At 45.6% G+C, this 14852-nt stretch overlaps 1 protein-coding gene across 3 annotated transcripts in view; it reads left to right on the top strand.

Annotated features, from left to right (window-relative positions):
• STUM (stum, mechanosensory transduction mediator homolog) overlaps window positions 1–14852 on the top strand; it is a 135882-nt gene that overhangs the window by 24822 nt on the left and 96208 nt on the right. For all 3 annotated transcript variants that reach the window (XR_007889169.1, XR_007889168.1, XM_051616154.1), the window contains exon 2: window positions 1443–1622. Coding sequence is in view for 1 of the 3 variants with exons in the window: in XM_051616154.1 (XP_051472114.1) it covers window positions 1443–1622 (180 nt within the window). In the remaining 2 variants the exon portion in view is untranslated. The remainder of the gene's footprint in view (window positions 1–1442; window positions 1623–14852) is intronic.

Raw genomic sequence — 14852 nt, 5'->3', positions numbered from 1 at the left:
GCTTGTGCTGGCAGGTTCCCTCTGATACAGCCAACATCCTAGTAAGCTCCAGCCAGGTGGAAAGGGGGGACACTGGTGAGGACTTGCACTGGTCAGAACACTTCCAGGGGGTTTCATTTTCCATCTGTTTTCTCAAGCAAGGAGACAAACCATTTTCTGCTTTAAGAAACTTCAGCAGATAGTCAACCTGGGTGTTAACACTTTACAACTTCATTTTATTGTGTTAATCGTATCCTTTCCACAGTCCAACTTTACCCACCTAAGCAGAGGAAGGTTTTTCAGTATCAGCAGATACTGCTATAGACCTTTCTTGGGCAAGATTTAGTAGTTCTCTTCCCCTCATCATAACCCAAAGGCCTACAGCTTAGCATATACATTGATGCCAAGAATGAGACACCTCCACAACTGAAACAACTCCTTTAGACCTCAAACTACATTATAAAAATGAGTTCTCAACACTTAGGAGCCAAGGATGTCTTGACCAATGTATACCACATTCACTATAATACCAAGGAAACAAGTGTAGTCCTTATTACTAGTCTTGCACAGTTTTTCTGAATCATGCAAGCAAGAACCAGCACATCTCATGCATTTTCAGCACATCCAGAACATCTGCCTCATATACCTGCCAACATTAATGTGGTAAATCCAGGAAAAATCTTTGTAAAGGCTGCTGTGGTGTAGGTTTTCCTCCCCCCCAGCTTTAACTTTCATACATCAACAAGATCCTTCACCTTAATTTTTTTAGGAAGCCTGAAGGGTGTTTGCTGGCTTTTTAAGTTGGTCTCAGGTGGAGCTGAGAGCTACAGTGCCAGGTCAGCTGGCCTCAGCACTGGTTTAGCTGCTTCTGCTCTATTAAACATGATCTCAGGTTAAAAATTGTGATGGGGAGAAGTGTTGTACAAAGGTGCAATGGCACATTAGCACCCTTTATTTTGTGCGTGTTTATGTGCTCCTTCTGGAGCAGTATTTGTGAATAATAACAGACTGCCAGACCCATACAGCTTTCTAGAGCCAGTCCTGCTCAAACTCGGTACAATTTTCCCATTTAGAGCTTCTGTGAGTAAATATTCTCCCCAGGAGAGCCAAAAGACAGAAAAAAGGTAGACTGGTACTTCCAGAGACACACAGCACTCCCTTGTAAACTGCCTACAGAGCTTAAGTGGTTACTGTTGGATGGTGGGGAAGGAGCCAAAACACAAAGAGTGTTTATTCTGTCCTGGTTCTTAAGTTTATCTATCAGTGTTATTCAATGGGAGACAGTTGCATGTTTAAGTGAGATGTGGCTGTGCTTACTTTCCCCCTTCTGTAAAGTGTTTCCAGCTTTTTGTGCTGGAATGGGAGCACAGGAAGTGGGATCCTATGAGAACTGAGTCTCAAGGAAGGAAATTGTCACAAAGTCGTGCCTTTCACTGGGCATTTTGTTTCTGGTCTCTCCATAGGGACATTTGTATCTGCTTTCACTGTGCTGTGCGGAGCCCGGACTGACCTCCCCGACAGGCACACTTGTTGTGTCTTCTGGCTGAACATCGCTGCTGCTCTGATTCAGGTCCTGACGGCGATCGTGATGGTTGGCTGGATTATGAGTATATTTTGGGGGATGGACATGGTCATTCTTGCAAGTAAGTACAGTGTACTCACTCCCAACCCCTGACTTCTCCCCTCCGTGGCCATGTTGCTGGGTTCAATCTAACAACCCTGCAAGCCCTTGTACTGCACTGTAGGGCAGAAGAGCCACAGGATGAACTTTTGCAAGTCCATAAGAAACGAAGTAGGCAGAGAAATCACTGGGAGGCACTTGGGATGGGCCCTGTGACACATCTAGAAGAGCCTTCCAGTACACCGCATGTGTTAGGATCTTCCTTTGCTCTTTATCAAATTAGGAAGGGGTGAGGCCACCCAGCACTGTGAAATCTGCTGTGTGGAGTCTCTTCTGCCTTGGACACATGAGTGTGAGGGCTTGAACGAGAAAGCCCATTCTCCCTCTTGGCTCCGGTTACATCTCCTCTGTTAGAGACCTTCTGGTCAGGCTGGCTCTGCTCCCAGGGAACACAAAGGGCCAACTGTCCCCAGAAAAGCCCTGGGGACTCTCCTGGACCCTCCCCTTCCTCACCAGAATACATTTCACCAAAGGCTTTTGTTTACATTTCACATCAAGTTCTTAGGCTGAGCGGGAGTGTTTAGCTACTCCTAGAAGGATTTCCCCTATACCTTTTAGGTACCCTCCAAAACAGGAATCTAGGGGAAGAAGAGAGGAATCCTATTTTAAACATACATAATTTAGGTCACACAGTATATATTATCTAGAACACAGGCTCTGTAATTTTATCTGCTAAAAACTTTCGCTGGTGTAAAAGTTGTCTCTTATCTGTGTCATACCACCTCTATCATGTTGCAGAGAGTTAAGGTGACAGATTCACCTCCAAAACCAGAAGCAGCCCACATCTCCGAGTGCTGATGGCCTCTGACAAACCGCATTCCCTTTCCAAAGGCTGGCAGAGGCAGGTAGTGATTGCCCCAAACCAAACAGGTCCAAAATCATTCAGGCTAGTGGGGCAGGCAGCTCACAGAGCAAGAGCTTCTCCCAGAGAGTGTCTTAGCAGCAGCTCTTGCTTTCTGGTTTGAAGGGGTTCCACTTTGTCATCTCTGCTGATGACATCAGTGGCTGCACTGCAGAGAAGGACAGAGGATTTCAGGAAACTGCCAGGCACCTGCCTAAAAATGAAATGGATGAAGCTGAAAAAACAACCAGCAGGAAACCAGTGCACATCTTCATCTGCTAAACACAAGGGTTAAACCCTCTCACCAAACCACCTGCTGATTTCTGAGACAGCTCCAATTTGCAGACTGACTTAAGGGCAACCCCCACACAGAGCAAAAGATGGATATTAAAAACATGAACATAAGCAAGACAAAAGACTTTTCTCAGGATGAAAGCAGAACTGCCATTCATTTCTCCCTGCAAACAACCTGCAAATTTTCCGCTCTACGCCTCACTGAGTGGGCGTAGCCCAAGTTATTTCTGAGGATAAATTGTGAATCAGAGTACATCAGTGATGTGTCTTTAAGAACCTGCCTGATTTGTGTGTAATCCCATTATTACAAAATCCAAATAATACATTCTTCTGCTGTTCCTCTGCTGGACAGTGTCCCTTTGTGGTTCACTGTATGGCAGGACCCAATTTTGCAGTTGTGGGGAGAAGCAGGAAAGCATCTGTCCAGATAAAAAGCTACAGCTGAAACCCTGACTTGCTTTTTTTCCATAGTCCTGTTCATGTATGTTCTCTGGGTAGATGGACTGGGGCTCAGGAGAATCTTACTGCTTTTCCAGTTTGGTTGCTGGAGAATACTATACAGCTTGGAAGTATCATAGAATCATGTTGTTTTGGTTCAAAAAGACCTCTAAGATAATAAAGTCCAACTGTTAACCCAGCACTGCCAAGTCCACCATTAAACCATGTCCCTAAACGCCACATCTACATGCCCTGTAAATACCTCCAGGGATGGTGACTCCACCACTACCCTGGGCAGCCTGTTCCAGTGCCTGACAACCCTTTCAGTAGAGACATTTTTCCTGATATCCAATCCAAACCTTCCCAGCACAACTTGGGCCATTTTCTCGTGCTGCTGTCTCGTAGCAGGACATCTGCTCTTAATGGCTGCAACATGAGACCAATTGTCTCTAAGGAGATATTGGGGTTTACCTTCCCTTCTGTTTGGCATCTTATTCCTTCTGTCAGACATTTTTTCAATGGCTGAGGGGTAGAACTGGTGGGAATCATAAAACATTTCTCCATACTGTTGTGCTTTAAAAGCCATTTCGTGCACAGTTGGTCTTTTGTAGTCATCTAAATATCCCATGAAGGAGAATATATGGGCATGTGGTGCTGCGCAAACCTCTGGAGCATGGGCGTGTCACACAGAACGTCATCAGGATTTGTAATCCTGTGGTTATCATAGATCACCTCTCACACAGCTAATTATTCTCTCAGGTACATGATGGCTCTCTCAAGAGTGGGTGTTCTGCTTCAGTGCCAGTCACTGTCACCCTTATGGCCGTATCTATTACAGCTGAGAGAAGTCAATTCCATGGGGTGGTATTTCCTGTCTTACTACCAATTGCTCCATCAATGCCAGCATCTCTGGCCAGGGATCCCAATTGCTTGGCTTCTCTTTCGTCCACATCATAGGTATGAGCCCTACTATCAAAGCATCAGTGCAGCCAACAAAGCAGCAGCTCACACCTTCATTGCAGGTAATGTCCCTTCTGATGAGGTGCAGTTCCTTTAGAGAGAAAGGTTGGACAAGATCATCATTGTCATCTGCTTGAGAGTGGCCTGCTTTTCTGTCTGCTTGAGAAGGGCCTGCTCTGTTATCAGTTTTAGAAGAGTCTGCTCCTTCGGTTAGTTCTTTTAACATCACTTTTAAAATGGGGTCCTCTACTGTTAAACCTGCTCTTGTGGTTTCGGATGGCTGTTTCTTTGCTTTACTCCTAGTCACAGGATTAACTTTGTTTGTTTGGATCGAGTGGAAGTGTCCTTAGTTGTAGGAGCAGCAGCAACCTTGCCTGTGGGGAAGTGGTTTGTGATCACTCTACGCACCCACAGTACATTTTAAACATTCAGCAGAACCATCCCTACTGAAACAATTACATTTAGATCAAAAGCTGGGAGATTCAGCCTAAGAGAAAATGGAGAGGTAAAACTGACCCTGCCATTACGAACATAAACCCTTCTGTTCACATAAAAAGCCTTACTATACAGTGCCACTCTTTAGATCAGTATCAAAACTCCTGTTATCACTGCATAGCTTAATCACATAACAGATTACGGCTTTGGCTATAGTCTTGTTAATAAACTATTGTCCCAGTTTGAGCCAGGACAGGTTTAAGCCAGAGCTCTAACTCTGAGGGAAAATCGTTAATTTGACACTTGGTAAAATATAGAGCCTACATGTAATATATGGTATGGAATAAGGGGTGAAATGTCCTGGTTTGAGCCAGGATTAAGCCAATTTTCCTTTTACTGTTTTTTTTATTATTATTTTTTTTTTTTCCCATTAGAGAACTCTCTTTTAACCAGCAGCAAGTTTTCCAGCTAGTGGGCTGATAACACTGGAATGTTGTTCTGGTTTGAGCCAGGATTAAGCCACTTTTCCTTTTACTGATTATTTTTTTCCTTCTGTAAACTTTCTTTTAACTAGTAGCGAAGTGTTCCAGCTAGGAATGATAAAAAATGCTGGAATGTATGCTATTGCCAGGACTCCAAGGTCATGTCTTTGCCCTGCCAGCTCAGGCACTACGAGGAGATCTATGACCCCCCCCGTAGGAGGCTGAGTTAGACAGACAGCAAAATTGGCCAGAGATATTCCATTCCATATATCTACGTAAGCTCAGAGGAAGGTCAGAGATCACAGAAGACAACTTCCTTCCTGCTTTTTCTTGCCTTCTCTTCCATACATGGCCAGTGTCCGGGGAGGACTCTGTCCATCCATCACCGTCGACCCCCTGGCACGAGCTCTCCTGACCCTCATCACTCTACACTCTGGCAGCAGTTGGGGACTTTTCGGGGCCGTTTGCAGCTAACGGAGTTGCTGGGGGTGGGGGGAGGCAACAGGGGTTTTGCACATTCCTGAGCACATTTGTATATAATTGTATATATTTTCTTTTATCATTAGTGTTTAATTAAAGCTGTGTAGTTTAGTTTTCAATCCAGAAAAGTCTCTTATTCTCTCTCTCCTTCCCCACCCTGGCAGGGAGGGGGAAAAGATAGAGAGCATTTTTGTTGCTGGTTCAGTTGTCCATCCTGAGTCGAACTGTAACAAATGTTTATGTTACTGCTGAGATGCCAAGGTCACTTTGCCCCACTTGTTGAATCTGCAGCCTCAGATGCTAAAGGAGCAGAGGAGTCATACTCAAGGGGCAATGGATGCAAACTGGAGCACAGGAGGTTCCATGTGAATATCAGGAAGAACTTCTTTACTGTGAGAGTGACAGAGCGCTGGAACAGGCTGCCCAGAGAGGTTGTGGAGTCTCCTTCACTGGAGACATTCAAAACCTGCCTGGACAAGTTCCTGTGTGATGTACTCTAGGTGACCCTGCCTGGCAGGGGGGTTGGACGAGATGATCTTTCGAGATCCCTTCCAACCCCTAAGATTCTGTGATTCTGTGATATCTGTAACCCTCCCGTAGGGGAGGACTAGACGGACAGCAAAATTGACCAAAGTATTCCATTCCATGTATCTATGTAAGCTTGGTGTAAGGTCAGGGATCATGGAAGTCAAGCCCCTTCCTGCTTCTTCCCTTCTCTTCCGTCCATGGCCACGTCCGGGAGGACTCTTGTCTGTCCATCACTGTTGATCCCCAGGCTTGTACATTCCTGACCCTCACAACTCTCCCCTCAGCTCCTGCCTGCTCTGCTGCTCTCTCCAGCAGCTCTGGGACATTTCAGAACTACTCGCAGCTCAGGAGATGCCGTGGGATTTGCTGGGGGTGGGGAGAGGCAATAGGGTTTTACACATTCCTGAACATATTTTTATATAACTGTACATTTTATTTTATCATTAGTATTTAATTAAAGCTGTCTAGTTTAATTTTCAATCTGGAAAGTCACTCTCTCTTTATTCTCTCTCCTTCCCTACCTGGGTGGGAGGGAGAGGGGATCAAGAGCATTATTGTCACTGGTTTAATTGTCAATCCTGAGTCCTGCAAAACCCTATTGTGTCCCCCTATCCCCAGCAACTCCCATGGCATCTCCTGAGCTGTGAGCAGTTCTGAAATGTCCCAGAGCACTGCTGGAGAGAGCGGCAGAGCAGGCAGGAGCTGAGGGGAGAGTTGTGGGGGTCAGGAATGCACAAGCCCAGGGAACAATGGTGATGGATAGATAGAGTCCTCCCTGGACACTGGCAGGAAGGAAGGGAAGAAGAAGCAGAAAGGGGCTTGACTTCCATGATCTCCAACCTTACACCGAGCCTTACGTGTATGTATACATACAGACTATCTCTGGCTGAATTTGCTGTCCATCTAGCCCACTCCTCCCTACAGGAGGGCTGCAGATACTACTCTTCTTGTCCATTAGCATCTGAGGCTGCAGATTCAACAAGTAGAGCAAAGTGAACTTGCAGTCCCATCAGTAACATAAACATTCCAGTGTTATCAATCCACTAGCTGGAAAACTTGCTGCTAGTTAAAAGAGAGCTTCCTGAAGGAAAAAAATATCAGTAAAAGGAAAATTGTCTTAATCCTGGTTCAAACCAGGACAGGGGCCCAGAACTTAACAAAATAATTGATGTTCAGCCTCACCAGTGCTGAGTACAGGGGGTTGAGAACTGCTCTAGTCCTGCTGGCCGCACTGTTCCTGATACAAGCCTTCTTGGCCTTCTTGGCCACCTGGGCACACCACTAGCCCCTATTCTGCCAGCTGTCAATCCACATTCCCAGGTCCTTTTCCTCTGGGCAACTTTCCAGCCACTCTTCCCTGAGTCTGTAGTGTAGTGTTGCATGGGCTTGTTGGGAGACAACTGCAGGACCTGACACTGGGCCTTGTTTAACCTCATACAGTTGGCCTTGGCCTATCAATCCAGCCTGTCCAGATCCCTCTGCACAACCTTCCTGCCCTCAGGCAGATCAACTCTCCCACCCAACTGGGTGTAATCTGAAAACTTAGTGAGGGTGCCTCAATCCCCTCATCCAGATCATCGACCAAAAGGTGCTCCCCATGCCTGGCTGGACCCCACCAATTTTGAAGGCAGAGGGTGGGTGAGCAGCATGTGGTGAGGATGCTCAGGCCAAGGTACCCAATCACAGCAACAGTATTTCATCCCAGTCTCTCTGGTGGCAGTAGAAAAGGATTAGAGGAGTTAATGCGTCTTATGTTAACTAGCTATATGTATGTAGCACCCCTTTGAAGTTTCTTGCTATCTCATTAAACAGCTGGGTTTTAAGTTCACTTACCATGCAGAGGAAATGATGGCTAAATAAAGCAGCTCTTAGTTGAGAGAGAATAAGAGAAAAAACTCATTTTTCAGTCAAAACAAAGTACAAAACTGATCAGTTCTCCCAGCTGGATTAAACAGAGGTGTCAAACCCAAAATGGCTAGTTTTCTCATGTTTTGTTTTCATGTTAAAAACAACAACAACAAAACCAAAAAAAACAAAGCTTAAAAAGGAAACAATGTTTCAAAATTCAAGAAATGAGACATTCCATTTAAAAACATTGCCAGGAAACCATTTGCTTTGTTTGGGTTTTGTTTGTGTGCAAGCAAATTATTTGATGCACTGGACAGAAATTTTACCCTGTTGCACCTTGAGTCTGCATGCAGGTGGGAAATAGTTGAAATAACAAGCTGCTGCCCACCTCTAGTCTTTCTTGCTTTGAAATGGCTGAGTCTATGTGTCACTGTCAGGGTGTCATGATTTTAATGGCCTGGAGGGGGTGGTTTCTAAGCTGATGGGGACTAGCAGTGTGGAAAAGGGTGGGAAATAGCTGAGGGCTGAGGACTCCGCTCTGGCTTTCCCTGAGGGATGAGCGCCCCACTCCCTGGATCAGGACAGAATCACAGAATTTTTTTGAGTTGGAAGGGACCTTAAAAATCATCAAGTTCCAACTCCCCTGCATGAGCAGGGACACCTTCCCCTAGAACAGGCTGCTCAGAGCCCTATCCAACCTACCCTTGAACCCATCCAGGGATGGAGCTCCCCCAACATCTCTGGGCAGCCTGTTCCAGTGTTTCACCACCCTCACACTGAGGAATTTACACCTAATGTCTAACCTAAATTTCTCTTCTTTCAGCTTAAAACCATTACCCCTTATCCTCTCACTGCAAGCCCCTGTAAAAAGACCCTCCCCAGCTTTCCTGTAGGCCCCCCTTCAGGTGCTGGAAGGCCACTATGGGTCCCCCCAGGGCCTTATATTTCAGACTGAACAACTCCAACTCCCTCAGCCTGTCCTCATAAGAGAGGAGCTCCAGCCCTCGGATCATTTTCGTGGCCCTTTTCTGGACACGTTCTAACAGGTCCAAATGGTCTGAAAAAAGTAAATGCTACTCAGTAGAGACAAGTCCAAGACACTAATGAAGGATTAATCAACTGCATAAGTACACTCTAGAGAACAACTTGTTTTTCAGAGAAGGATGTGGTTGCTTGCAGTGATTCATGAGCTGCACAGGAGGACATTGCTGTGGAGGGAACGAACACTGCCCAGCAGAGCCTGTGGCACGTTAACCGGTTCCCTCACCTTTCTCAGTAGATGCAGAGCTGTGGTGAGGCTTGTGGCCAGCTTAGGAGGCTGCACTTCATGTGGACAAGCTGGAGAGAGTCCAGAGGACCATGACACAGCAGATAATGAAGAGATTCAGTGGGCTGGTAAACGTGAGAGAGCAGCAGTTCAGCCAAAGACAGATCTAAACAGCAGGAAAGATCTGTATGGAAATTAGGACATTGTCCCACCAGTAAGGTAAAAATGTTTAAGAGGCAGCATGGCAGGATCTACCCACTCTGTCCCTGGAGGACCTCAAGAGTGGGTAGACCCATGTCTATCAGGATCAAGGTAGGACAAAGGAAGAGACCGACTGACCTCAGGGGTCCCATCCAGCTCCCATCTCCTGTAGAGTGGTCTTTAGTGTGATATACAGTATCATGGAATGGTTTGGGTTGGAACCTAAAAGTTCCAACCCCCCTACATAGGCAGGGACACCTCCCACTAGACCAGGTTACTCCAAGCCCCATCCAACCTGGCCTTCAACACTTAAGGGATGGGGCATCTACAGCTTCCCTGGGCAACCTGTTTCAGTGTCTCACCATCCTCACAGGAAAAAATTTATTCCTAATACTTAATCTAAATCTACCCTCTTTCCCAGAAAGAAGATTAATTTGGTGCAGTTTCCTTTTGGCAGCACAATAGCATGGGGCATTTTCTCTGCTAATTTAAATGAGTTGCCAAATGGCCCCATTAAGTGCTACAGGTATCTTCTTTAAGCAAGCATATGGCTTTTGGAACTGTCCTTCATTTTACCTACTGTCTGAAGGCAAAGGCAGATTAAAAGAAAGCATTTAATTCTTTTGCAAAAAAATAATAAAAAAAAATAAAATCTGGATTTTGTCCTTGCTGCTGCAAATATCCAGCTGCCCTTGGTGGCAGCGCTGCCACACCGTGCTGTCCTCAAAGCCCTAGCCAGGGCTGCAGGGATAAGGCACAGAGCTGAGGCCAAACAGAACTAATTAGCTGGCCAAGGTTAACCAGAGAATGAGCCTCCTAAGGCCTTCTGGGCAAGTTTCCCTTTGCTACAGGCACACCTTGTCCCAAGCCCATTCAGCACACATCTTCATTAGCTGCATCTTGCAGAACGAAGGCAGAGGAACGGCCTTTCCAGGAAATCCCTAGTTGCTTAGAGCTCCTTATATGAACAATTTCTTGACAGACACAGCACAGAAATCAATATAGTAATATCACAACGAGGTGGCACAGGGACAGAAATCAGGGACTGTTTGTCCAGGTGTTTTTTTGCCTCTAATAAACACAGTTAAGAAGTCAAGCCTGGTTTCTGAAGGAAGCCCTCACTCAGGTTCTGGCCTCCGAATTACAGAATCACAGAATTGTTCTGGTTGGAAAAGACCTTTAAGATCATGGAGTCCAACCATAACCTAACTCTACCAGCCATTAACCTAACTCTACCAAGTCCAGTGCTTAAACCATGTTCTTAAGCAACACATCTACACATCTTTTAAACACCTCTAAGGGTGGTGATTCAGTCACCTCCCTGGGAAGCTTATTCCAGTGTTTAATTACTCTTTCAGAGAAGAAGTTTCTCATATTTAACCTAAACCTTCCCTGGTGCCACTTGAGACCATTTCCTCTTGTCCTGTTGCTTGTTACAAGGGGGAAGAGACCAACTCCCACCTTGATAAAACCTCCTTACAAGTAGTTGTAGAGAGTGATAAGGTTTCCCCTCAGTCTCCTTTTCTCCAGGCAGAATAAACACATTTTGCTCAGATGCTCCTCATAAGGCTTGTTCTCCAGACCCTTCACCAGCTTCATTGCCCTTTTCTGGAAACACTCCAGCACCTCAGTTTCCTTCTTGTAGTGAGGGACCCAGAACTGAACACAAGTATTCGAGGTGCAGCCTCACTAGTGCCAGGTACAGGGGACAATCACTTCCATACTCCTGCTGGACATACTATTTCTGATGCAGGCAAGGATGTTATTGGACTTCTGAGCCACCTGGGCACACTGCTGACTCATACTCAGCCAGCTGTCAATCAGCACCTCCTGGTCCTTTTCTGACAGGAATTAACAACTGGTGTGGCTGTAGCTATGAATGAGCAAAAGTACCATTGCTTGTGGTTTCACTCTTGCTGCAGCCCCTTCTTCTGCATTGGGCTGCTGAATCTCAGGAATGGATTGCCAGCCAGGAGTAACCATGCTGCCCACTTGTCACTCCTTTGCTAATTACAGCACCCAGATGTTGCCAGAAGCAGCAGCAGATGATTGTATGGTTACTGTCCTCTTGGGCTTTGAGGGGCTTTGGAAGGCATCACCGAGCCTGTTGGCTCTGCAGGGCCCCTGATGGGGCAGTTACTGCCACTAACCTAGGAAGGAAAGGGAGCAGAAATGGCTTGAGAGACTCAGAAGAAAACAACATCCTAAAACAGCTGGTAAGCCTTCATGAGATGAAGGAAATTTTGTGGATAAATTGCCTCCTCAGACCTATGTTTTTTAAAATCTAAAAGGAGCACTCACCCAGACTATGCCTGAGGAAAGTAGTTAAAATACCCTTTTTTTGCAGTTTCTTACTGCAGTAGAGTAAGTCCTTAAAATGTTGTAGGAATGTTAAATCCCATCAAGGTTTGCAGGACCCAGCCAGGCTGAGGCATGCCATGGTTATGAGTTATCCATGGGTACAAGCAAACTCAGCAGCAAAACAGCCAAAAAGCTGCCAGGTGTGGTTTTCCTAGCTCTTGGATGTGAATGGCATGCCACGCACCATCTGATAAGCCATAACGTGTTGTTGGCATCTTCCTTCAGCAGTTCCCCTTTGGTCAAACCCATGTAATAAGCAATGTCACTGAGCAAAGCATTTGTAGGAGCATGGCTCAGAGATGTTAGTCCATCCAGCCTGTCCTGCTCGGGGCTGGTGAGCTGGAAAGCAGATGAGAATTCTTCCATTCTCTTTAAACATTAACACAGTTGCTCTTCAAATACAAGGATTTTAATTAATGTTGAGCCCTGGTGTGAATGTCTGGTGGTAGAGCAGCTGTTCTATGTTTACGCCACAGTCTCAATTTATTCCTTCTTTTCTGGTTTTCCATGTGCTTCAGATATATCATCTACAGTTATATTTCTCCCTTTCTCTTTCTTTCATGTTCCTTTGCCTCCTTTTGTTCACCATCAAAGTTTCACAAGGTAAGTTTGTTTCTGTTCTACCTCCTCCTCTTCACACCTCGTGGCAGCTCCCCAGGGAGAGCAGAGAGCTCTCAGCCAGGACTAGCCATTTGGGATTTCCTTCGACTGGTGCTGTGTGCCTGTACATGCATGTGTCCACCTGTCTCTGTGTCCATTCTGTGACTGTACAGCCCCAGGGACATGTTTTCCACCCCAAGGAGGCCCTCAGAGCAGGGCAGGGACTGATTCCAGCCTCGAGAGCATCCTGAGGACACCCACTGCATGAACCCAGTCCAAGTAGGACAGCCTAAGCACAGACTGGCTTATTTTTTCCTGAATCTTCCTTGCAGTGGTTTACAGAAGAAGTGCATTTTCAAGAAAATTAGATTAAATCAGTGACATTGTGTGCAGATACTCAGACCAGCTTAACCTTGATCCCAGAGCTGTCTGCTTTACAGAACTACACCTTAACTTTATTGCAGGCATACTAACATAAAGCTGCTTCATACAGAATAGCTATTCCTGTGCAAGACCATTTTAATAAGTTATGTCTGAAGTATTTTAATAAATAAGTTTAGCATAGGACAGGTCATCCTTTGGCTTGCTTTGGTTGTATAAAAAGAGATACAGGCTCAGCCACTGTAACTGGCTTCCAGACAGCTTCAAAACTGACAGCAGGACTGAAAGTATTTCTATTGCATCTTTATAAAAGGCATGGCTACACAAGCAAGTTACTGTGAGCATAACCAACTTGCTTACTTTAGCTAAGGATTTATGGCATTCCCCAACTCTCTAGTCAATGTGCTTTGGTTGCTGTTTTTTTTTTTAATGTGCTCCCTAAAAAAATTAAAGAGATGCTGTAGGCAAGTCCATATTATGGGTTTCCAGCCAGCTCATCTTGCCCTCATATCTGACTCACTTAGAACATAAATGCATGAGAAAACATCATCTCTCCCTCCCTAGTTGGGGCCAGTTCTAAGTTCAGCAAAAAGTCCCTTAAAAATGGGGTTATGGAATGTACTGGTATTTTGTCTTCAGCTTTTTTAAAAGATGTGCAAAAAACCTGGTGTAAGGGTTGGAAATAAATATTAAAAAGCATAAATTGAAAAGTGTTTGAAGAGTTAAGCAATCTTTTGAGATACGACATTTCAGACTGATTTGAAATTCAAAATATAAAAATAGCCTGCTACTTACATAATTTAAACAAAGCAAAAAAACCCTCCAGATTTTTAAGAAGTTTCTAGTTTAAAGATCGTCACTATTGCAGACAGTGCAGGTAAAGACAGTCTGCTGCTTTAAAAAAATACATCTTTTGTATCGATACTATTGTAATCACAAACCTAGCTTCTCTTAAAAAGAAAGCAGTTAAAGCTTCTGGTGCAGTCATTGCAACCACCTAGGAAAGTGTTAAAAACCCCAATATTGTTCTTATTATGCTGGGCCAGCACAAGAAATCCCCTATTGCCCTGGCCCCCTGTCTGAAGGAGCTAACCCCTGTGGGATCTGAAGCCTCCCTTCAACCACTGTGTACGAGATAGCAAATCAAGTGGGCCCTCCCTTTACCAGGCAGCTGTGATGAGCAGCAGGACAGGCTGCTTTGGCCCTTGAGCATCCATGTGGCTGCTAGGCAGTGGGGACCTGATGTTCCCCAGGGCCAAGCATGAGCCAATAGAGACCCTGCCTGAGGGTTTTGCCACCTTGTTCGGGAGGTGCATTAGATCTCATGGCAGGGGGAAGAGGAGAAGGGGTGGTGGAGGAGGAGGCATCTGGACAGTTTCCCTGTACAATTGGTTTTGCTGCTGGGAAGATTTATATTCCCCAGTGCCACCAGATGGCTGCTGTGCCCTGGGATTCTGAGACCTGTAATTCTGCTGGGCTGGAGCAAAGCAAGTGCAGAACAAGGCAGTGAGACTATAAGTAAAGGGCCCAGAAAGGCATCCCAAGGTCTGTGTTTGAACTTTAACTATGTGATTAAAGGTGTCCCTCTTCTCCTCCGAGACATGTTTGTTCATCTCTGGAAACCACAACACAAATTAGTTACTGCTGGAGAGCTCTGTTAGCAAAAGTCACCATGGGAACTAGAATGTGGATAGAGGAAACCAGCCTTCTCCTACCTGGCAGTGCTCTGGAAGGACAATGCACAAACAGATTGCAAGAAGGGATGTGAGTGTGTTGAATGCAAGACCAGCAAGCTGCCAGATCAGTGTTTGGGAACAGCAATGTCTCTGGAGCAGTATATAAGGGCAGACATTTCCCCTACACTGCAGGAAAACATGCTCTGATACAGAATAAGTTAGGCAGAAAATACAGCATTTCCATAAAAGTTTTAGGTTATTGGGCTGTGCTAGAACTGATGGCCACTGGTACCTACTGTGCCTTTATAAACTTTTCATGTGGATGTGTCTGTGCCCACACCAGGGCCAGCGGCCACCACCACAGCAGGGCTGGCCACTGGCAGCTGTGTCCCCATGCCCA

Source organism: Apus apus, chromosome 3 (genome assembly GCF_020740795.1).
Source record: "Apus apus isolate bApuApu2 chromosome 3, bApuApu2.pri.cur, whole genome shotgun sequence".
Taxonomy (NCBI): Eukaryota; Metazoa; Chordata; class Aves; order Apodiformes; family Apodidae; genus Apus; species Apus apus.
Note: the sequence above shows the minus strand (reverse complement) of the source record. Positions and strands in the feature narration are given on the sequence as shown.